Source organism: Lissotriton vulgaris, chromosome 12 (genome assembly GCF_964263255.1).
Source record: "Lissotriton vulgaris chromosome 12, aLisVul1.2, whole genome shotgun sequence".
Classification (NCBI taxonomy): domain Eukaryota; kingdom Metazoa; phylum Chordata; class Amphibia; order Caudata; family Salamandridae; genus Lissotriton; species Lissotriton vulgaris.
In genome coordinates, this window is record NC_141700.1 from 759,269,633 (window position 1) to 759,294,763 (window position 25,131).

Here is a 25,131-nt window from a genome sequence, read left to right on the forward strand (position 1 = left end):
TTCCAGGAAAGCAGGAGGCACTTTCTCAAAGTGCTAACAATGAGATTGCTGTGAGTCAAGATAGGCAAAAGGACTGGATTAAAAATAAAAAGAGGAGAACGGACATTTAGATATCATTATAAAGATGTACTTTGTTAAGGTACTCAATAACTGGTCTGGTGTATTGTAAAGAAAAGTAATAGAACAAACTCATTTAAGAATTCAGTGGTAGGAACTGTAAAAAAGTCAGGGCACTAATGTACACATCTTCTCTTTTCTCATGCATATCTCATATTTTACTGCTTATGCTTTTGTGATGAAGTAGAATGATATGAGTACTAAGCAATATACTCTAGTTTCAATGAAGGCACCGACTTAGGTTTGTAAGTCTTTCTATCCTCGCTTTTCAGGTGTGTTTTCAACAGCTAAAGAGTAGGACTGGATGGGATGGTCTGATATCTCAGGTATCTCCAGTACAGTTGAATTTGTATCGCCATATCGGAAGAGGAGCTCAATCTCTAGATTGTGGGATTTCGCTCTTTGGGCTATTTTGCATGAGGAGTCTGCTTAACCCAAGGATGCTTTGCAATGGTCAATGGTGTTTTGGCAAAAGGGACATCCATGCGAGTACTGATTGGACTGGGTCAGATGTGTACAGATTGACCGGTAGTGCAAGAGTCCACAGCTCATGATTAGTGCTTTCCCTTCAAGAGTACTTACAAGTGTGTTTTTCTGTAGGTTTCCCCTATCAAGTGTGCAGTGAAGACTCCAAACAAATGGAGGTGGCCACCTACTTAGCTGTATCATCAGGTGTGGTTGATTTGAGTACTGTACCCAACACAAAATTAATCCTTGCGTGAGTGGCACAGCTCACATCCAGTGACAAAGTCTAGGGTCTCTTTCGATACTGATCCCTTCTTGGACAATGACAAGAGATGGTTTCATGATGATGATGATGATAAATGTATAAAACGCAACAAATTACCTGAGGTGTCTAGGCGCTGCCTTTGGTATATATAAGTGAGAGCGGACACTGAGGTACATACAAGTCAAAACGGACCCAGAGGTAAAAAATTATGCTGAAAACTTCCAAGTTTTAAGGCCTTTTCAAAATTTGAGGAGACTGGGCTCTTTTTTCAGCATAGTGGGTAGAGAGTTCCATAAGCTAGCCGTTGTAGCCGTGAAGCTCTTGCCGCCCCATCTGGCCCTGCTGACTCTAGGAACAAGTAGATTACGTGGGTTGGTGGATCCAAGGACTCTGGCAGGGATATATGGATTTAGAAATGTTGCCATGTGTGTTGGTCCCAAGTTGTTGAGGGATTTGAATGTGATGAACAAAGATTTTAATTGAATCCTTTTGACTACAGGTAGCCAGTGGAGTTGGGCCAGAGACGCAGAGACTGAATTGAATTTGGTGATGCCCAGCAGAACTCTTGCTGCAAAATTCTGAACCATCTGCAGTTTCTTCATGCTGCGCTTTGGGGCACTGGAAAAGAGGGCATTACAGTAGTCCAGTCTTGAGGATAGCAAGACTGTTACCACGGTCTTCCTTAGGTCCAAAGGTATTACCGGGAGGATTTTCCTCAGCATTTTCAAGATGAAGAAACATGCGGAGGTAACCAAATTGATTTGTGCCTCAAAGGACAGCGTGATGTCAAAGACCACTCCAAGATTTTTGGCTTTGAGCACTGGTTTGGGCAGGGTGCCAAGTTGGACCGGCCACCAGTTGTCTGTGCAAAAAGATGGATTGTTTCACAGCAACAAAACTTCAGTCTTAGCTGAGTTCAAATTCAGGAAGTTGTCTGACATCCAGTTTGCGATGTGGCACATCTAATCATGAACTCTAGTAGCTGTGTGCCTGGCTGAACTGCTTACCAAGACGATGGTCTGAGTATCGTCTGAGTACGACACCAGGGTAAATCAATAGCTTCTTACTAGGCTGCCAATAATGATGACATAAAGGTTAACGAGCATTGGGCTCAGGGAAGAGCCCTGGGGAACTACACAAGGCAGCGTGAAGGGAGCTGACACCATGTTGCCCAAGGCCACTTCCTGGGAACGCTCCGACAAAAAGGAGCCCAGCAGGGACAGCGCCCTTCCTCTGATCCCAATAGAAGCCTGTCGCTCCTGCAGCAGCCTATCATTAACCGTATCAAAGGCTGCTGACAGGCCAAGAAGGATCAGAGCTGCGTTCCACCCACCATCAAGTATCAGCCTAAGCGGGGGCGTGGCTAACCGAGCAGCGAGATGGCCGCTCTGTGAGCGAGCTCCGCCGGCTGCACGCCAATAAATCCTTCATTATCCTTCCCCACGCACCTGAGGGAACCGGTTGGCGGATGAAAGAAGTGCTGCAGACCGGGAGCGCGATCGACTGAATCCTCAACGCTCGAAGTGTGCTGAGCGACGAGATCTGGCGGCCGCGGGTTGCGCCGGCCCGTGCGCTGGAGCCCGCCTGCTGCTGTGGAGCCCGAGGCGGCGGTGTCCTCTCACCGGACCCTGGGGATTTCTGGGCCATCGCCGATCGGCGGAGGGACGCCTACTCTGACACCCTCGGCGCGGGGCCGGGTGCCGCCGGTGGCCGCTGCAGTGAGACATTTGTGGACGGCGGCCGGGGGCGGAGAGACCATCGGACTGAGGTAACGGCTCTGGGGACGGCCGGGGCTGGGGTGAACGCGCGTCGCCGCCATATTGTGGTGCGGCCGGGTCGCTGGGTGAGAGGCTGCTGACCCGAGGCGCAACAAAAGTCTACCTTGTGCGCGTCCCTTGGCATACCCCAGAGCCCCTGCAGATCGCCGTTTGGAGGGAGAGAGGCGATTGAATCCTATTGGTGGGCGCTCCGGTCCCGGGCGCCGCAAACAGCTGGAAGACTCAGCCCGATCCTGCCAGGGCCAGTCCCACACTCTGCCCCTTCCTTGAGGATCGCGTGAGGACTTGACAGGACTGCCGTGGGGCGCTGGTCGGCCTGCCGCGTAACGGGGCTATTGGCCCCCCGTTCCCTCTTGCGGCGGCACGGGCAGTGCCTGCCGGACCTGCTGGGTAGCCGATACGGCGCACTGGTAAGTGCGCCACACCACGCCCTGAACACCCCGTCCCACGCGTGTCCGAGATGGGGGGCACGAAGGATGCGAGGCAGCCCAAACTAACGTTTGACCAGAAGCAGAAGGCCAAGCAACAAACAGTGGACACGGGAGCCGCGTCATCCCCTCCCAAAAGCCCTGCAGCTGAGATAGATTTTGGCGCCTTAATGCTGGAGGTCAGATCTAGCTTGAAAAGTATCGACGCTAAGCTGGACGCAATGGCCACGCAGCTAGAGGCGGTCAAGTCCAAAGTGGATGTCCATGAGACGAGGCTAGACTGTCTGGAGAACAGACATACCGAATGTACCGAGTTCCAGCAGCAAGCTAAACAACACATCACTAACATTGAGCGCGAACTGGAATCCATGCGTGCCAAGGCGGATGACTTAGAAGCGCGCTCCAGGAGATCCAACATCAGAATCACTGGCATTCCGGAGATGGATAACACCGGGAAAATGGAGGTCTTTGTCACTGACCTTTTACACGAGCTGTTTGACCCGGACCTGTCCCAGGTATTCACAGTGGAGAGGGCGCACAGAACACTGGGCAAGAAACCACCACCAGGCACCACTCCTCGCCCTATACTGGCCAAGCTACTCAATTTTCAGGACAGAGATCGCATCCTGCAGATGGCCCGTGAAAAAGGCAAAATTATCCACAAAGGGAATCATATCTCGTTCTACCCTGATTTCACTCCCCTCGTCCAGGCGGCCAGGAAAGAGTTCATGCCTGCGAAGAAACTCCTGATGCAAGCCGGAGTCCAATACTCCTTGTTGTACCCGGCCAAATTGAAAATCTTTCATGAACATTCTGCTCACTTCTTCACTGACGCCAAATCGGCATTGAAGTTTGCCAAACACATCTGTACCCCCGACGCCAGACGCAAATCGCCGAGGTTGGAGGAAGACGCCGCCCGAATGAGCGACAACGATTGAGGGTTTTGGGATCATGGGGTCTGTGCTGCCCCTTTCCGATTCAGCTTGCGCTTGCTGCATTGGTCGACTCTCATGTGACGCAAAATGGAGATCACTGCTGGTACTGTCGGGGCTGGCCTGCTCACGCTGGGAAAGCTTTGGTTGTTGTCTGTGTCCCAGGTCTGTGGCGACTTTGTAAGACCATTACGCCATTACTGTTTGGTCCGCATGGCCGGGCACCCCTCGGGTGTTGCAGATATCCTTAGTGTGCAGCCACCCTGTGCACTCGGGGGTGTCAGCGAGGAGCACCTCGACCCCATGGGGTATCTCCTGTGGTTTTTGTTCTCAGTTCACTTAAGTGCGATTCGTAGCACAAATGGGATTTTAGCGCAACCTGATTGGGGGGTTGGCGTGGGTGGGGGATGGGGGGGGCTGTTGAGAGTTTTGTTAACGGTGCTGGAAAGGTGCAATGCGATATGTTTTCTCACTTCTATGCTGTGCGGGGGCGGGCGACGTACTGGTCTTGATTGTATGATGAGGGGGGACGGGGCGGAGGCCTGGTCAACCTGGATACGCAACAGGAATGGGGGGGGTTAAATTGTGGACTTGGAACATTCGAGGCCTTGGGGACTATAAAAAAGCCAAGTTGATGCATAATGTGTTGACCAGACACAATGTGGACATTTGTTTTTTGCAGGAAACGCACATAAACTCGACCCCATCGCCCAGGTTAAAACATCACAGGTGGTCGCATATATATTCTGCTATATACTCTAACTATGCACGGGGGGTTGCCGTCCTAATACGAAAGGGGTTGGACTGGAGGGAACACAATTGTGTACTGGATAAAGAGGGTCGTTATGTACTTGTGCATGGGTCATTGCAGGGTAGGCCGCTGGTTCTGGCTGCTATATACGGCCCAAATGTGGACGATCCTGATTTCTTTCGCAATGTCTGGGCGCAAATTGTATTGCTAGATTGTAACCTGATTGTGATGGGGGGGGATTTTAATGTGGTGCTGGACGATGATTTGGACAGGAGGGGCGCGAGTAGACCTACACATGCTAAAGCGAGACAGGCGTTGCTTGATGTGCTTGAGGAGGGAAGACTGACTGATGTGTGGAGACTTCGTCACCCTGGGGAGAAAATGGGGACCTATATCACATGTCACCATGATGCCTGGTCCCGCCTGGACTTTTGGCTGCTATCTCCTGAGGTAGCTACATGGGTGGGAGAGGTAGATATTCAAGCTAGGTCACTTTCGGACCACGCCCCCTGCATGCTAGAGCTGCGGACACCCAATGTTGCCCCTAGGGCATTTTCATGGCGACTGCCAACTCACGCCCTTACAGATCAGGTGTTCACTGAAGAGATCAGAGAAGACATTGTCAAATACTTCGCCGAAAACGAGGGTTCGGCCTCCTCTGAGGCTATAGTGTGGGACGCCTTTAAAGCGGTAATACGGGGCCAATGTATTGCTCGGCAGGCAGGGGTACTACACACCATACGTCGGACTCTAGCCCGGCTAGAACGTGAACTTAAAGACCTGGACCTGGCATTCTGCCGTGACCCTACGCTGGCACTAGCAGGCAGCCTTAAGACCAAACTGTTGGACTTCAACGAGGAGGCGCGGAGGGAGGTGAAGTTCCTGGGGAAACGAGCTGAGGCCCGCAGATATGGGGAAGGTGATAGACCGAGCAGGACACTAGCCAGATTGATTGCTCCCCAGGCACAGACACACTATATACACACTATCCATACTAGTGAGGGGTCCCTGGTCACGGGCCAAGAGGCTGTACTGCAGGCCTTCGCCGACTTTTACGCTTCCCTTTACACGTCCAAACACTCTGCTGCTCCGGCTTCCTTGGACGGTTTTCTTGACTCTATCGCCCTTGTCTGGTTCAATGACAACCATAGGCAGTACATGGACCTGCAAGTCTCGGTCCAAGATATAGCTCAGGTTATCAAGAGCATGCCAGCTAACAAAGCTCCTGGCCCTGATGGCCTGACCACAATGTTTTACAAGACATATGCTGAAGAACTAGCCCCGAAACTGCACTCAGTATTCGTTGAGGCACTGGAGCTGAATTCCCTCCCAGATTCCATGCACGAGGCGCTAATTGTCACCCTATTAAAACCCGACAAAGACGAATTATACCTTGACTCCTATCGTCCCCTCTCTCTCATTAATGTGGACGCTAAAATCTTTGCCAAAATCATTGCAGACAAATTACAACCGATGCTGCCCATCATCGCTCTCCCGGACCAATCAGGGTTCATCCCTGGCCGTGCCACCTCGCACAACCTCAGAACACTTTTCTCCATCCTACACTATCTCCACCCTTCCGTTCAGGCCGCGGTTGTGTTCTTGGACGCGACCAAGGCGTTTGATTCTTTAGAGTGGCCGTACCGGTTTCGTGTCTTGGGCAGGATGGGCTTCAGTCGTAACTTCCTCACTCTCATCAAACTGCTGTATGACAAGCCCAGAGCTCGGGTACGAGTGAATGGTTTGGTGTCCGAGCCCTTTTCCATCTCCAGAGGGACTAGGCAGGGGTGCCCATTGTCGCCCCTCCTCTTTGCTATTGCAATGGAGCCACTGGCGGCCAGGATACGCCAACACCACACGGCGAGAGGGATTGGCTTCAGCTCCCGCAGTCTGCTGATCTCTCTCTATGCAGACGACGTCACTTTGTATGTCAACAACCCTACAGAAAATCTAAATCCACTGCTCCGGGAATTTGTACGTTTCGAGGGTCTGGCGGGCGTGTCTATCAATTGGTCCAAGTCGGTTGCATTCCCTCTAACTGACGAGACAGTTCAACCTGCCTCGGACTACCCCCTGCGTTGGGAGACTGACGCGGTCAAATACTTAGGGGTCTGGATCAGTCGTAACACGCAGGAATTGTGGTCCCTTAACTTCGGCAGAGCAGTTGACTGGCTGGAGCGGAGGGTGGAAGTCTGGAACAAGCTTCCCCTGTCCCTGGTTGCGAGGATTGCCCTGGCGAAAATGGTGGTCCTCCCGAAATTCTTGTATCTGTTCGTCAATCTTCCGCTGCCCATGACTGCACACTTCCATGCACGCGTCCGCTCCTTACTTTTGTCTCTGGTGTGGGCTGGGGGGCAGGCGAGGACCTCTTGGGCCCTGCTTACACTCCCGTTGCGACAGGGGGGCCTCGGAGCACCTGACCTAAAGCTATACTCGCTGTGCGCCCAGGCTCAATTTTTGCATTTTTGGGTCTTCCCCACCCCCTACCAGCCGCATGTGGCGGTAGAATTGGCCGCGGTTGCCCCGTTGCCACTTCGGGTGGCGTTATATGGTAAGGTTTCCCGCCCATCGAAGGAGGTCGACACTGTGGAGATGATCCGCTGGTCCTGGAAAGAGCTGCGACACAGGGCGGGCCTTCCCCTGCTATATGCGCCGGCTATTCCGCTGCAGAGCAATCCGATGCTACCCTGCCTGTGTGCTAGGGGCGATACCATCACGCTCCAGGGGAGGCGAGTGTCCACTTTCGCGGACATCTACCCCGATGGGATGTTTGGAGAGTTGGGTGTCCGTGAGGACGGCCAGCCTACCTCGTTCTCGGACACGCTTCTGTATCACTCTCTCCGAGAGTCCTGCAAGAAGATGTGGCCTCAATTCCCCGAGGAACCTCCGCAACTAGATGCCCTTCAAAACTTGCTATCACGACCCTCCCCCGCGAAACTGGTCTCTAGACTGTACAATTGCATGCAGGAGCAGGCCCCGCTCACCGTGCCAATGGCCAAACAAGCTTGGACCGCTGACCTGGCCGAGACCCTGACGGATGACATGTGGGAATACTGCTGCAAGCAGCTCACGGCGCTCTCCCCGAACTATAGGCTACGACTGGTCCATTTTAAGTTCCTGCACCGGTACTATCGCACACCGGTACTGCTACATCACATGGGCCTCCGCACTGATGCTTCATGCTGGAGGTGTGGTGGGGCTGACGCGTCCTTCCTCCATGTGGCGTGGAGCTGCCCTAAGCTAGCTGAGTACTGGTCGAGCATCTTTGAGGCTATAAACCACATATTACACAGGTCAGATGAACCCACTCCGCTTCTAGGGCTCCTGGGATACGTTAAGGACACCGAACCCTGTGACAGGAAACTACATGCGATGCTGCTACTTTACGCCAAACGCCAGGTGGCGATACACTGGGGCCGTGGTGCCTTACCTACTTTCACCGCATGGGTCCGTGACGTTACATATGGTCAGACACAACTTACGACTTACTGGGAAACGATGCCCACCGCATCTAGGCCTAATGACATCTGGGAACCCTTCCTTCAGTGGACTAGAGGGCGGGCGGGTTCAGACGCCTCTGTGGACTCCCCTGGGGCGGGTGTTTCGGATGACATGGGCTGAAAACCTTGGCCCCTGTGTGCATTTCCTAGGATGGATGGATACATGCCTTGTAGATGTGCCTGAGGGCTGTGGAATGTTTTGCTACTGTCAGGTTCCTTGCCTGCCCCGTGTCAGACAGATTTGACATGATGTCCCCCTTCCCGGCCGGGCGCCCCACTGCGTTGCCCCGCTGCGACCCCTCCCCCCCCCCTCTGCCCCCGCCCCCATGGCTGCTGCCTTGTAGTCCTCCAACAGCTACCAGAGCCACCTGTTGTCGTCCCTCTATGGCTGACTGGTCCTTGTGCGCGTGTCCCTGCGTATGTGAGATGTGATATATGTTTTTGGGAATAGCTCTGCACCGAAGTTTGTTGTTTCCCTCCGATTGTTGCGGGGGGGTTGGGCGAAAAGGTGCCCGTGGACGTTTTAACTATGCATCACCTTTTTTCATGAGCTGCGGCCCTGACACTCGCCTGGAATGGCGGGGCGAGACCGAGAGCCTGGGATTCGTTTGCCAGTCCACGGCACCCAAAAATGTAAGACTATCCACTTTGCATTGGTTATACTTTTGTACTCCTTGCCCAGGTCAAGGACCTGCATCTCCCTGAGTGGACAGACATTGACCTTGTTATGACTCCTCATATGGTACTCCTTCTTGGGAGACATCTGTTGCTATCGCGGCCTGCCTCCGGGTTGTTGGCGTGACGCAGTGTAACCTTTCTTTTGCACAATAAATGTCTTACACCAAAAAAAAAAAAAAAAAAAAAAAAAAAAAGTATCAGCCTAAGCTCCTCGGTGGCAGTGATTAGAGCCAGCTCTGTGCTATGCTGATCCAGAATAGTGTTTTTATTGTTAAAAACCGAATGTTCGATGTTCATGGTCTAGTCTAGATATTGGCCTGTAATTAAGAGTCTCCTTGGCAACCAGGTTGGGGTTTTTTTTCGTAAGGGAAGAATAGAGGCTTTCTTCCATTCCGTAGGAAAATGTCCAGTTAAGAACATTGAATAAAATATCGCCGTTAATGGGATGGCAATAATTTCAGGCGAGATAGGCAGTATTTTAGGAGGGCATGGGTCTGACGGGGAGCCCGACTTAGTCACCACAATGAGTTTAACAGTTTGTTCCACAGTTAACATGGAGAAAGAGGAGAGAGTCGGAATGACTGATTTAGAAGAATCTTGTGTAAATTCATGAGAAACTGCTTGCATCTTATTAAGTTGAGCCGTTGTATGAGATCGGAGATTATCATAGCAGTCTTGAATTAACTTTAGTACATCAAACATAAGGACTCACCAGATGCTGGTTCTACAGGCACAGGGCAACTTATGGAGGTCAGCCACCAAGAAAGCATATCCAAAATCGTAATAAAAATAAACCAACTCTTCCAGTATTGGTAGACCAAATTAGAACAGAAGAAAAGGGCAGCACTACCCAAGCAGAAGTGCCAGAGAAACAAAACCCTGCATCCTGAATAATACGGAGAGAAAGGGAGGAATGGGTGTCATGTTTGGTGTTGCATACATATAAAGGGATGGAGGTGGCACACAGAGATGAGAACATGAAAAAAACGACAACATTAATTTTTGAAGAGCCTTTTCTGCTCCCTGCCTTTCATTACAGGCAACTCCCAGCCGCCTGTGAACAAGACAAAGCAGAACACCAATGTAACCAGTAGTAGCACCATAATATTGAATTCTGGACAGTATTGTATTTGACGCAAAATGTTAATGCAATATGACAAAAAGCATGAATGTCCAAATTGCACTTGTACATCCACCAAATGTAGCAGATGCTAGGTGTCAGAAGACAGGTGGGTTGATAGAAAAGAGTAAATGTGTGATAATTAAGGACTTATGACTAAAGGCAAATCAACTGGAGGAAAATTACAATTATAATAAGGAACAATCTAACGGTCTACATTATGACATGCAACAGGTAATGCCTTTGGTCTCACCTCAAGATACAGCCACTGCCTCTGCACAGTCAGGATCATTTCTATTACTTCCAGTATAAGAGACAGAGAGCGCTCCCAGTGATCCACATCACGCTCAAAGGCTTTGACAAAAACTGAGGCTTTCATGGTGGACAGATTCACCTGGTTATCATCCAAGGCTTGGAACACCTCCTCTGTCCCCCTGAATTAAAAGAAAAGAAGCACAGGCATTAATCATAACACATGTACTTTGTCCCTTCTTGGTGAGTAAGGATAACAGAGATTTGTAGGAAGCTGGCTCTCTATATAGTACACTAAAGAATTACTTACTTACTTTCGGTAACACATTTTCTGGTAGAGACTCTATCTAGCTGTAGATTCCTACCTTTGAATTTCCCAGGCATCAGGCAGGATCCGGAAACTTTAGCTGAGCAATACTCCTTGCGCACGCCATCGGGTGGTTCCATTCGCGTCTGCGTGACAACGTCGTTGTCGGGTATGAAGTCACGGTCACCTATATAGGCGCCACACAGGTGAATGGACGTCATTAGTTTCCGTTTTGTCCACGCCAGAACCACAGAGCCACGAAGTAACCAATGCAGTTGTGTACAAAATTAGGACCCTGAAAAGGGGGTAACCCTAGCCCTACAATTTTAGCCTGCAAAGCGGTGAGGAATGGGTGGGGCTGTAAGGAATCTGCAGATAGATAGAGGCTCTGCCAAATAATGCGTTACCGAAGGTAAGTAACTTGTTCAACTGATAGAGACTTCTATCTGCAGATTCCTTACCTTTGAATTAGATACCCAAGCTATACCATCCCGGCGGTGGGCTGCGAACCAATATCTTAAACAAGAAAGTCCTGCAGAACCGACTGGGCAAAATGCCCATTCTCTAAGGACCTGGCCGTCCAGGCAACAGTGCTTTGCAAACGTGTGCAATGATGCCCATTTTGCTGCCTGACAGATGTCTTGGACTGGGACACTGCAAGCCAAGGCTGTAGTCGCAGCCTTAATCCCCTCAGGGGGCTGCTTCTTTGCCAGGGCATAGCAGATCTTAATGCAGAGTATGACCCAGCGAGATCTTTTCTGCACTGCCATTCCCTTCTTGGCTCCTACATACCCTACAAAGAGTTGGGCATCCACCCGGAACTCTTTTGTGCGGTCAAGGTAGAACGGCAACACTACTTTTTGTGTCCAGTCGGAGGAGACGCTCCTCTTTCTTAGAGGGATGCAGAATGACAAAGAAGGTGGCCTATGTGATGAATTGACCCACATGGAATGGGGCCACAACCTTTGACAAAAAGGAAGCCATTAAATAGGGAGATGAGCTTAATAACACCTGCAACTTACTCACCCTCTGGGCTGATGTAATCGCCACTAAGGAGGCTGCTTTGATGGCCAACAGCAGAAGGTGACAATTATGTAAGGGCTTAAAGGGAGCACACATCAGGTAGGTGAGGACCAAATTAAGGTCTCACCGTGGTATAACAAAGGGCGTGGGTGGAAACAAGTGAGCCAGCTCTTTCAGAAATCTATGTACAAAAGGAAATTTAAAGCGAGAAGGCTCATCTGGCAGCCGTAAAAAGGTAGACAGAGAAGAGCGATAACCCTTGAGAGTTCTCAAAGCAGAGCTATCTCGGGCAACGGTTAAAATGAATAGCAGGACAGTAAAAAGAGGGTCAATAGACCTTTCTGTACAGTATAATGCAAATTTCTGCCAATGGCAGGCGTGTACCATCTGGCTGCCAGGATAACATTACAGACTTTGGGAAAAATGTTGAAAGATATCAACTGCTGTCACTAAATCTCCACACATGGAGGTGCAGGGTTGACAAGTTAGGGTTGAGAATCCTTCCCTGCTGCTGCGACAGAAGATCCTTTCGAAGAAGCAGCTTGATCAGAGGATCGATGCTCATTTTCAGAACCTCTGGATACCAGACTCTCCTCACCCATTCTGGAGCCACATGAATGACTTGGGCCCTGCTTGCTCCTGATCTTTTTCAGAACCCTGGCCAGGAGTGGAATGGGCGGAAAGGCATACAGCAGGCCTGAACACCACTTGTGACGAAAAACGTCGCTCAGCGATAGCCGCCTTAGAAACTCTAGCGCACAGCACTGCTGCCACAGTGCATTCTCTTCAGAGGCGAACAAATCTAACTAAGGTTCTCCCCACTGCTGAAAGAGAATTTGCGCCACCTCCGACTGGAGACGCCACTCGTTATCCGCTAGGCATCGGCGACTGAGTTCGTCCGCACTGGCGTTCAGAGAACCTGCCAGGTGTTGAACCATCAGGGTTATGCCCTGCTGTTCCAGCCACGTCCAGAGATGCTGTCGCAGTGATCCTGCTCTCACACAGAACTGTGCATAGAGACTTGGAACCTCAATGTATTAGGGTGTGCCAAAACTCACCTTAGTACCCAAAATCCTCTACCAGACTAGCAATCAGTGTCTCATCGGTTCTTACAAACTCCCAATGTTTAGACAACTCAGAACATGGATTTAGAACAACTCAGGTAACGTGGATCGCATGAACACTCTTTCATTATACCAACATATCAATCCAGAACGAGGAGTAAATAAAGACACGTGAAAGTTTGAAATGTTTATTTCTAATGCAGTGTTCTCAAGCGCGGTATCTTAGCTAATACAAGTAAACATATTATAAGAAACAACGTTATCAGCATAGCTACTAGTCCATAAAATACAAAGGGAGAAAACATCTTAAAATGCTGAAGGGAAGAAGGCTAAATGGCACCTAAGTCTTACCCTCCCTTGCTAGTATATTATATGATATCTAAAGAAGGTCTCTTTGGGTTTTAGAAGGGCGGACCCATACCTCTGATCCTAGTGGAAAGGGATCACATCATCTTCCACCAGCTCTCTGCAAGCGAAGAATCATCAAGTGTGTTTGCCTGCTCTGCGCAGTGCAATATCAAACGCGCCTAAAGCCAGAGTTGGCCGCAGCTGCATATGTGTTATGTCTAGAACGTGCGCAGATCAAACCTCACAACAACCACTGTGTTGAAATAACCTTAAAGGCCTCGGTACTCACTGTTCAGACATAGCTTACCAAGCAAAGCTGATACAATAGCAAAACAGATTATTCTCGTGTGAAGCAAAATATTCTACTAGGCTCAAAGCTCTAATAACAATATGTGCCGTGTGCAGAAGCAGCAGAAAGGTAAAGTAGTGTTTAAACTTCTAATAAGCTCATGCTAACTTAGAACAGTGTGAAGGCAAAGCAGATCTATATGACCTTGATCCGAGCACGGATAAGATAAGATGAGGGGCAAATTTTTTAGAATGCAGAGTTCAAGAGCGACAGTCAGCTCAAATTTGCGCAAGTGAAAAAAAATCAACAATTTTTCACCCAAAAACAAAATCTCATAATCAAGAAAATTTTGTTATTGGCTGTAGCAAAGTCAATAGGCCTGGGGCAGAGAAAGTGTTCATATGCTACAAAAAATAATAAAAAAATGTTCAATGTCCAATAAATTACGATGACACACCTCATCCCACCACTAAATATGCATAATATGGAGCAACAGCTTCCAATAGGAGGTCACTGTTCTCATTTGAAAATAGTTAAGCCATCCAATTTAATAGCGGGAAAGAACATACATGCTCTTCAATTACTGGAGCCTCTAGCACCATCAGAGGACAACTCGGTGGGTTATCAATGAAGCTGTGTGCCAAGAAATCTTGCGCCGCTGCAAATACATTCCAACGACCCAGTATTCCATGCATCGATGCAAAGGCCATAATCCCTCCATCAGAACAAAGCAATTCATGAACAACTAAGGGGCTCATGAGCAGGTTATAATCCTCATCGGCAGACACTGTATTGCAGAGACACAAATCCAGGGCCCAGTCGAATTCGCAACTCAGGCAATGAAAAACAGGCTGGACACATGTAAAGTAGGAGAGCCGAAATGATAATCCATAGGCTGCACTTAAGGTTGCAAGAGGCAGCGCTCCATAGTATTCAAGCATTCTGTTAGAAACAGTGCCAGTCGTGACAGCTCGTCTCGAAACACAGGACGTGCATCCATTTTGAATTAAACAAAACAGCAAAAGAACGCCAGAGCCAGTAGTATGGGGAATCCACAAAATAGGCTGGAAAAGATTGAATGAAAGAAAGCAGGAAAGACCCCAAATATACTTTGAAACGAAGTCACAAGGCCATTGCTAACCACTTTAAAAAAGTGCGCCAGCCCAGTAGTGGAGGATGCATTAAAGATTGTGTGAATTAATTCACCGAAATGCAAGGGCAAGTCAGTATTTAATAAAGCATGCACCTATGTGTGGGTGTTAGCCACGTGAAGGACAAATGTTTCACGAGCAGATGTGAGGGCAACTTCTTTTTGGGACAATAGAGCTCTTATGCGACTCATCTTATTGAACTCTGCTTTCAAGGTCGGAATCTTGGGCCAGATGGAAACATCCAGTTTCCCATGCGGGGGTGGATACATTACATTCTTACAACAAACCACACGCTCACTGATGGTAACGACATAACCAATTCCTTTTATTAACCCACAACAATCCTCATTGTTTAATAGTAAATAACTCCCATTTGCCAGTAATGTGAATGTGGGAACGATAGCAGGCACGGGGTACCTTTCAAAATACAGGCTAAATTTGGCTCGTTCTGATTACAGGAGCCGTGAATTTGGATATGTCAACACATTAATGAGTGATCCGGTGTTTCAGTGCATTCTTCACCATTCAAATAAAATTCCTTGCCCTCCCTAAGGCATCTATATGTAAAAGGAAGCAACCAGGCTTCATGGAGATAAGAACTACCAAGAGGCTCGTATCTACCAATGACAAAGTACTTCATACAGCTTTTGAACTCAAACAGAGGAAACGGTAGAGTTATCAATCCGTGGATAAGCCACGTTGCAGTAGTGGCCTCTGCCACAGAAAACGGTAAAGACTCCAACCGCTCAATGTTTAACATGGAAAAAGAGGCATCCTTCATTGAAAGTAAACGCTGCTTGTCAGTCACATTAAACGGGGAAAACAGGGAAGAGGTATTCATGTAATGCCATGGCACTTTTCCTGCCTTAAGAGTCTGCAGGGTCCAAGCAAACTGCATATTAGAACGCAATTGATTTTGACCATGGTACAATACAGACACTTCATCTTGCACAATATCAACAACAGATGACACAATATTATCCAACGTGTAAATGCGGGAAGAAAGCGTGTTAATGCTATTTTCTACAACTTCTAGCACTTTTTCTAAATTAGCTTGATCTACAGCCCTGAGGCGGGTAGCCGCCTCAATCTGGGAAGTTTTCCAGAATTCATTATAAACAGCATATATCCATCTTTTAGATCTACCTTTAGCCGGGCCTTTTATGAAATCATTCAGATCAACATCGTCAGCCAGTTTAGATAAATGCTGTTTAACTGACGCCAAGGTACAATGTTTGAGCCAATTCAGACATAATTTGCCTACAGAATAGGTAGTCACAGAATGGTCACTTTCAAAACGGGGATCCACCCTGACCTGAGTAAAGCCTTGAGCTATACCCAGAAAACGATGCTGGCACGAGTCAGCACTTCTGTGCCAGAGCAACCAGCCATTGGGATCCAAACTAGATATGTTAAAAGAACAATTTAGCCACAAAGTTTGCAACTCTCTGATCGACAATTTTGTAGTATTACCCCAACCTGAATATTCTTCTAAATCAGGGAAAGAAGGAGCATTCAATTTTTTAGAGGTAGCCAATCCAAAGCATGTTGTCTGTGAAATTGTAGAATTCAAAAACAACATATGATTCGGGATGAGACATGCACGGTGCAAAGCTTCAGTGCCCTGCACCTGCCAACTTTTAGAACCCCAAAAGAATTTAAGGTCAACTGTTTCCTTCCACAACTCGTAGCCGCCAACAGCTAACTGGTCTAGCAAGGACTTCGAGTCAATAATTTAGTATCGGTAAGTCTAACTTTGGATGTGGACTTTTCGGTCATTTTAAAATAAAATGCATTGGGATTTGACTGATTAAAATCAGTAAAATAAGTGAACCTTTTCAAAAAGGAAGCAGAACCGCCTTGTATAGGAGCTGGACAATGCTCCCATTGTGTATAATTTACAGTGTTCCTCCTGGTATTAGTTTTATGCAGGTAGTTATTGCCATAATGTTGGTAACAATATAAATCACCGTAAATAGCAGATTCTAAATAGTTCAAGTTCAAGAATTTATATAGCGCACTACTCACCCAGAGGGTCTCAAGGCGCTTGGGGATGGGTTCATTATTTATCGAATAGCCAGGTTTTAAGTTCTTTTCTGAAGAAAATGTGGTTCTGTGTAAGGCGGAGGTGGGTGGGGAGTGAGTTCCATGTCTTGGCCGCCAAGTAGGAGAAGGATCTGCCTCCCATGGTGGATCTTTGGATACGGGGCACTGCGGCGAGGCCTTGCTTGGAGGATCTTAGTTGGCGGGTGGGTGTGTAGAAGGATAGTCAAGAGTTGAGGCATTCGGGCCCTAGTTTGTAGAGGGCCTTGTGGGCGTGGGTGAGGAGACGGAATGTTATTCTCTTGTTGACGGGGAGCCAGTGGAGGTCTTTCAGGTGGCCGGTGATGTGATTTTGACGAGGGATGTCCAGGATGAGTCTCGCTGATGCGTTTTGGATGCGTTGGAGTTTTTTCTGTAATTTGGCTGTAATTCCGGCGTAGAGGGTGTTTCCGTAGTCCAGTCGACTCGTGATTAGTGCGTGGGTGACAGTCTTTCTTGTCTCGGAGGGGATCCAACGGAAGATTATTTTGAGCATACGAAGTACGTTGAAGCAGGAGGGTGAGACGGTGTTGACTTGTCTGGTCATCGAGAGTGAAGAATCTAGGATGAAGCCCAGGTTGCGTGCGTGATCTGTGGGTATGGGTGCTCTGCCCAGAGCTGAAGGCCACCATGAGTCGTCCCAGGCAGAGGGGGATGATCCTAGGATGAGCACCTCCGTTTTGTCTGAGTTAAGTTTAAGGCGGCTGTATTTCATCCATTCGGCTACTTCTTTCATACCTTCGTGAAGGTTGGTTTTGGCGGAGTTAGGGTCTTTGGTGAGGGAAAGGATCAGCTGGGTGTCGTCAGCGTAGGAGATGATGTTGAGGTTCTGATGCCTCGCGATGGATGCGAGTGGACTCATGTAAACGTTGAAGAGGGTGGGACTGAGTGATGATCCTTGTGGTACACCGCAGATGACTTCGGTAGCCTCTGATTTGAATGGCGGAAGTCTCACTCTCTGGGTTCTTCCGGCGAGGAACAAGATGATCCAGTCCAGTGCTTTTCCTTGTATTCCGATGTTGTTGAGGCGTTGTATGAGGGTGCTATGACAGACTGTGTCGAAGGCGGCTGAGACGTCCAGTAGAATGAGGGCCACTGTTTCTCCGTTGTCCAGTAGTGTTCGGATTTCGTCTGTGGCTGCGATGAGGGCGGTTTCCGTGCTGTGTTTGGCTCGAAAGCCGTTTGTGAGGTATCGAGCGAGTTGTTGGATTCGAGGAAGGCGGCGAGTTGGCTATTGACGGCTTTCTCGATGACTTTTGCTGGGAAAGGGAGGAGGGAAATTGGGCGGTAGTTTTTGAGTTCGGAGGGGTCTGCTGTGGGTTTCTTCAGGAGGGCGCTGACTTCGGCATGTTTCCAGCTTTCTGGGAAGGGCGCAGAATTGAAGGAGCAGTTGATAACATAACGGAGATGGGGTGCGATGATGGAGTCTGCTTTATTGAAGATGTGGTGGGGACATGGGTCGGTTGGCGAGCCAGAGTGGATGGAATTCATTAGGCGGATGGTGTCTTTGGTGGTGATTGGGTTCCAGGCGCTGAGATTGTTAGAGGGCGGTTTAGGTTCTGAGGGGGGTGGGGAGGATTGTTTGTTGGAACTGTTTTCAAAGCTGTAATGTATGTCGGCAATTTTGTTGTAGAAGAAGGAGGATAACGAATCGCAGAGGTCTTGGGAGGGAGTGATGTCGTTTGAGGCTGCGGTGGGGTTGGTGAATTCTTTGACGATGTTGAATAGTTCCTTGCTGTTATGGGCATTGTTGTCGAGTCGATTCTTGAGCGCTGATTTCTTGGTGAATCGGATCAGCTGGTGGTGTTTGCGGATGGCTGTCTTGAAGGTGGTCATGTTGTCGGCGGTTGGGTTTTTTCTCCATGTTTTCTCGAGAGTACGGCATAGTTTCCTGGATTTCTTAAGGTCATCGTTGAACCAGGGGGCCTTTTTGCTGTCTTGTTTGGTGTGATTGTTTTTCAAGGGTGCTAATTCGTCAGCGCTGTGAGTGATCCATTGTTTGAATTTGATGGCAGCTTGGTTTGGGTCCGATGAGAGGGCGGGTGGGTTCTGGTTGAGCGATGTGAGGAGTTGGTCGGTGGTGATTTTATTCCATTTTCTTCGGGGAATAGGTTGTGGGGGGTTGTGGGTCGAGGTGGTTTTGTAGCTGAAGTGAACACAACTGTGGTCCGTCCAGTGGAGAGCTGTGGTGCGATTGAAGGAGATGTGTTTGCTGGAAGTGAAGATTGGGTCTAGCGTATGCCCGGCTACATGGGTGGGGGTGTCAACAAGTTGTTTGAGTCCGAGATTGGCCAGGTTGTCCAGAAGGGTGGTGGTGTTGCTGTCGTTTTTCTTTTCTAGGTGGAAGTTGAGGTCTCCTAGTAGAATGTAGTTATCGGAGGCAAGGGCATGTGGACTGATGAAGTCAGTGATGTCCTCGGTGAATTGTTTACGTGTTCCTGGAGGCCTATAGAGAAGGGTTCCTCTGAGTGTGGTTCTGGGGTCCGTGTGGATCTGGAAGTGGAGGTGTTCGGCGGTGGTAAAGTTATCGTCAGAGCTGGACGTGATTTTGATGGTGTTCTTATGGACGATGGCGATGCCTCCTCCAGTTTGAATGGAACAGTCTTTTCGGATGATCTTGTAATTGTCCGGGATGGCTATGGCGATGTCGGGTGTTGATGATGCATTCATCCATGTTTCAGTGAGGAAGGCGACGTCTGGTGATATGGTGTCGAGTAGATCCCAAAGTTCGGTGGCGTGTCTGTGGACCGAGCGGGTATTCAGCAGGATGCACTTCAGGTGGTTGGAGTCGGAGCTGTGTGTGGGGTTAGTGGATGTGGTAATGGTGTTGACGCTGGTATATTTGCAGGAGTGGCAGGTGAAGGGCCCGTGAGTACGTCCCGGAGCAGCCTCGTAGCATTGGGGTGTGTGTCCGGGGTTAAGGGCTAGGAGGGTGGCTGCGTCATACTTAATGCAGCCGGAGTGCAGTTTGCGGGGACCAGGAGGACTGGCGCTGGGCGCGGTCCAGGCGCGGACGGGCGTAGACGGGCTTATCTTTGGCGCACCTTTGGCATCAAAGGCAGCATAATATTTCAAATCAGAAAACAATGCTTCTACGGCCTGAACATCCCAATCATCAGAACGTATATTTTGTTTAACTACACCCCCCCTGTTAACTCTAAGCACATTAGGGAAATTTATAACCTCAGTAGGGCCATGGATTTGAAATTTAACAGCATCCCACACAATCCCATCTAGGACAGGCCAAGCAGTGATGTTAACAAAAGCCAAGTCTCTCTTCAATCTGTGTGATGACGAATGGGGTGCCAATGTTCTATTGATATGTCGAATGCATGTTCTCTCCTAAACATAGTGTCCATTGATGAGACGGAAAAAATAAAACACAAAACCAATTGACATAAAAAGGTAAATCGAAAAAAGCACCATTCAAATATAGGTCCAAGGGGGAATTACATTTTTTTTAAACAGTCTTACATAAACAGTAATCCTTGAAGGCTTTCTTGATGTGTGTGAAACAGTGTCAAATGAAAATCTGGATTCTGTGGCCAAGCAAGTTTGTAAATCAGGAATCGATGAGTCAGTTGGGTAAGTGTAGTCAGTTTCATCAAGTTGAATAGCAGGCACTGTACTCAATAAAGTACTAGAAATTGCAGGCATCTCGAGGGCAACCTCTGGCACTGGATTAGAAGCCGGAGCAAAACAGAATTTCTCACAATCGAAGGACATGAGACTGCCGGTGTCATACTAAGAAGTATCGGCCATTCTGTGTATCTTGACATTGTCAATCGAGATATACCTGTTTTCCTTATGACCTGGAAGTGGAGGTAAAATGACTGTTCTTGTGCCCTGCACACCAAGCACTGGAACTGGAGCTCGATAAGAGGGACCTAATTCTTTCTTGTTTTCGATCTTCCCCGAAATCAGTTCTCCAACTTGGGGTAGCCAGCCAACCACCGGGATCTGCAACGCATCATCCGAGGTGGAGGGCAAATGTTCCTTTGCAAGACTGTCTCTTGTCTCTTGTAGATTCTGTAAAACATTGCAATGTCCATCTACGTCAAAGGAGGCAGCAACAGCCGCCGAGTCTAGATCATCAAGGTCCGGTACGAACATCTTGATACCAAAGAGCATCTCGTATGGGGTCCGCCCACCCAGAGACCTTCTAGGGAGATTATTTAGAGCACGCTGCACGCTATTGAGGTGGGCCAGCCAGTTCTTGCCAGTGCCTATAACTCTAGCTGTCAAAGACTGCTTTAAATCTCGGTTCATTCGTTCCACAACACTATTACCCTCGGGTCTGTATGGAGACGAAAACTTGACTTGGACCCCCAAAGAAGTCATGGCATCCTTATATGCCTTAGAGGCGAAAGCCGGACCCTGATCCAAATGGAAGGTACCACAGGCAAAAATCCCTACAAAGACACCAAGTGTCTTATGACAGTTCGTGAATCAGCGCTGCGGTGAGGCCACACCCACACAAAGCGTGTGCATGAATCAACTGCTACTAAGATGTTCTTATACGCAATATCAGAAGAAAAAGGACCGCAGTGATCTAAGTAAACACAACCAAGTGGTTTATTACAAATGAACAACTGTGTCTGGGGCGGACACGCAGTAGTTGAAGGCTTAAATTGCTGGCAAATGTCACATTGAAGGACATAATCACGCGTCTTTTTGTACAGTCCCCGCCACCAGAACCGCTGTTGTAACTGAGCCACAGTAGCCGAAACGCCCGCATGCGCAGACGCAACACCTTCATGGGGGTCTGTGAGCAACGCGTGCCTGCGATCCGCGTTGGGAATCATCCTTTCACCAACGTCAGGTATTTTCACATAAGGACATTTATCAGGACTTAAGTGATATGAATACTTCAAAGGGAACCCCTTAGGATATTTACTTCCCTTCTCAGTCGCAGCAACAGCTGCCAAGATATCATCATCAATCTTACTTTTGGACCGTGTAACTGCTGCAACCAAATAGGACGATACTGCTGATTTCGAGGCCTCATCTGCCAACGAATTACCAACAGCGTGGACTCCTATGCGCTCATGACCTAGAGTATGAATTACAAACACGAGTGGCAACTGTTCTTTAAGCTCAGCCACTCGGACCCAGATCATTTTATGTTTTATTGTGCTACCCTTGGAATCACGAAAATCATTCTGAATCCTAAAGAACAGGTTTTAATTGTAAGACTGGACACAGTAGTAAGAATCACTCACAATAAGAGTTGTCACACTAGGATCAGCGTACTCCAATGCAAGCATTAGATCACGAAGCTCTGCCAATTGTGCGGTGCAGTCCCCTAGAGTCTGCGTGTGCACGACTCTGGACTTTAACTCATCATTCACCATGGCACCTACCACAATGGCGCAAGCTGAAACGTATGCGTGCTTAGACCCATGCGCAACTTGCGCTGAACCATCAGTGTATATGATGCAATGGAAATCCTCCAAAGGACGTAGAGCCAAAGGTGCAGGATGAACGAATTCATAATGCAAAAACTCCTGCGACTGTAAGGAGGCAACAAAAATAAACGTGACATCCAGAGATGTCAATGATGCTGCCCATTGTATCCACCGTGGGTGCAAAGCTTCAGAATTTGGTACACTGGCTTTCGTAACTGCCTCCAATGCAGGAATACGGGGTAACAACCAACATGCGTTTTCCCTGTGACAGTGTACGTTCCTTAAGAATCGCCATCTGCACTGCTGTTAAAACTTTTTCCACAGAGGAAAACCGCATTTCAGCCGATGTGTACAAGTGTGACTTGTAAGCAATAGGTACTGTGTCTCCTTCATTAAAAGTAAGGTATGTGAAACCCACCACCCCAGGGATGATTCTTATCACCAGGTTGGTGTGCTTATCACGAGTCAGTAAGAATTTAGATTCTAGAAGATTAGCCTGCAAAGATTGCAAAATAGCTGAGTGTTCTGGTAGCCAAAACGATTTGGTAAAAGAAGGTTGTATCAACGCATACAAAGGCTTGATATGCTGGGCATATTCAGGAATATATGTACGCCCGAAATTCAAAAATCCCAGCAAGGACTGTAATTTTTTCAGAGTTGTAGGAGCGCGCAATTGTGCGCATGTTTTCAAGAAGTGAGGACCCAATCCTCGACCTTCATTGTTGAGCTCATAGCCCAGGAACAACACTGTGTACTTTGCAATGTGAGACTTTGCAAAGTTGAATTTGCAACCGAAGTCTGCAAAGTTACAAATTACGCAGTCAACGCGACACAGATGCGCCCAAAGCTCGTCGTCTGTGAGATAGATGTCATCCACATACGAACACGCATCCGTGTCCACTCTCTCTAAGAGAGAGACAATGCTGGCTGCAAACACGCCTGGACAATTCTTATAGCCCATCGGTAAACGTTTGTATTGGAGCTATTTGCCGCCACTTGTAAAACTGGTCCATTGGGAACTAAGACCATCTAAATTGTGGGCGAAAAAAACATTTGAAATGTCAAGTGTGGTTTTAAACCGTTTACGCACAAGACCATCCACTAAAGCAGAGCCGTGGGTATTCTGTACTGCACAGGTACGACAATGTGAGTTAGGATGCTGGTAATCCAATACCAAACGGAACGAGCCGTCTGGCTTGGTCACAGTAAAAAGAGGGTTATTCATTGATGACACAAGTTTCAATTACACCTTGATATTCCAATCCTTCAAGGATTTCCGCAACGGAAGCCTTAGCTTCGCGTCTGATGGGTTATTGAGGTTAAGGCTGTGGCATGGACCGTAAGGGAATCTCGTGGTGTGGGGAAAATGTATCCCAACCACAGTGTGTACGGTACAGAGCCGGTGCAAGGGCTTTAGCCCACTCTTCTGCAAAATTCAGCGCATGCTCCCTCGAGACAGTGTGAACGAAACTAGGGAGGATCACCTCCCCCCCTCTCGGAGCTGCGAGCACAAAAGGTGGGGGCCGGTCAGCCTCCGCTAACAAAATGTCATAGGTAGTCGTAAGATTTTGCCAAAATACCCCTTTTATGGTACGTTTTATGTCACCTTCAACTAAAAGAACTATTTCATAAAGTCTATCAGGGGGAGCTACTCTAGTGTCAGCTGTCTCCACAACAACATATCGGTCAGTCGCTGTCACCTTCAGTAGTGGACGCAGGGCCTCTCGCACTATGGTAATCTCCGCCGCGCTGTCCAGCAAGGTCAGAGCCCATGTCTGATTCCGAAGCTGCGTTCTCACTATCGGTGGCATATCACGCTGTTAAAGTGGCAACTTTCTTTTTCTGAAACTGGGGTATTTTCGATGTTGAATCGTCCTGCTTGCCTTTACCGTCTTTCGGCGGGGCTGGTCGCATCCCTGCTGGCCACCCCGACCTCTGCCGCCTCCTCCACCACCGGTCGATGAGGCCGATGATTCCTGAAAAGAACGAGGAGAGCGTTATTCAGAAACCTGAAAACGATCAGGTGATTTTATCGTTGCGCGATCGCGCATGTCATAAATACTTTCTGTAGATTCAGGCACTGGAGATGCAGGACGAGACTCCTGTTTCTGCTGTTGTTGTTTACCCTGTTTTTGTTGTTTTTTCGGCCAATTTAGCTTCTTAGCCTTGGGCTGTTCGTCAGTCTCTGACTTCTGCCCTTGGGGTTGGTTTTTCTCTTTTGTTGAGAAAGGCTTGAGTCCCAAACTATTACGGCTTACGATCTTATAAGCCGCCACAATAATTCTTGCTAACTGTCGGGGTTTGTCGACATCGGGTACAGCCTGCAAAGCATTAGACACCTGAAAGTTCACAGCATCTCCGTTGACGTTCGCAAGTACGAGATCGGAAACGACATCAAAAGTGCTGCATAGGCGCATACCCAATTCAAACGCCGCCTCGGGTTCGTGCTCATCTTCAACACGCTTACGGACCGTAGGAAGGACAGTCATTGACGGAGTGCCGAAGCACCTCGTATACACTACCGCAAAGGTCTTACCACATGTCTCACAGTTACCAGGTTCCGGGACCAAGTCTTTTGGCATGCTAATTTTCAGAATCCTGTGTTTTTCACCAGGAGTACTGATAGGAAATACTGCTTCCAGCTGGTCAAACGTATCGGCAAGCCAGAAAGGAAAATCATCCTTATTCTGGGGGCGCTTGCCCATTACTGCGGTCATCATCACAGGACTGAGCTTCATACCGCCCTGTCCGGCAGGAAGCGCCGCAGCACCCGGGGCCCCGCCCGGGAGATTGCGGGTAATGTACTGCACTAACGGCCGAATTACACTAATTGCAACTGTATGTAACAGCCGTAAATCTGCAACGGGAACCGCTCCATGTCTAGGATCCGGTGTAAATCCAGCCAAAACAGGCTAAGTTGCGCCTGGAATGGACAAAGGACCTAACCTCGAAGTTAACAAAGAGTAGGGTAGGGCGCCATTAAACCAAACTCGGTGCTGCCGGGCATTAATAGGAACTTCCTGTGTCCTATAGGAAACATATTCCTGTGGCATGGCAGTCGCAGTGTACATGTCGAACACATTAGTATTTGCATTCACAGCCGGGAAGGTCACCCACGAGTAAAACATTTCGTATGGGTAAGCTACTTCCGCACTCACCACCATGATCACAGC

The 25,131-nt window shown here is 48.5% G+C and overlaps 1 protein-coding gene across 1 annotated transcript in view; it reads right to left on the reverse strand.

Moving 5' to 3' along the window:
• Positions 1 to 25,131, reverse strand: part of DNAH2 (dynein axonemal heavy chain 2) — a 2,538,822-nt gene that overhangs the window by 1,512,691 nt on the left and 1,001,000 nt on the right. The window contains exon 29 of the mRNA XM_086946066.1: positions 10,288 to 10,468. Within this exon, the coding sequence (XP_086802192.1) occupies positions 10,288 to 10,468 (181 nt within the window). The remainder of the gene's footprint in view (positions 1 to 10,287; positions 10,469 to 25,131) is intronic.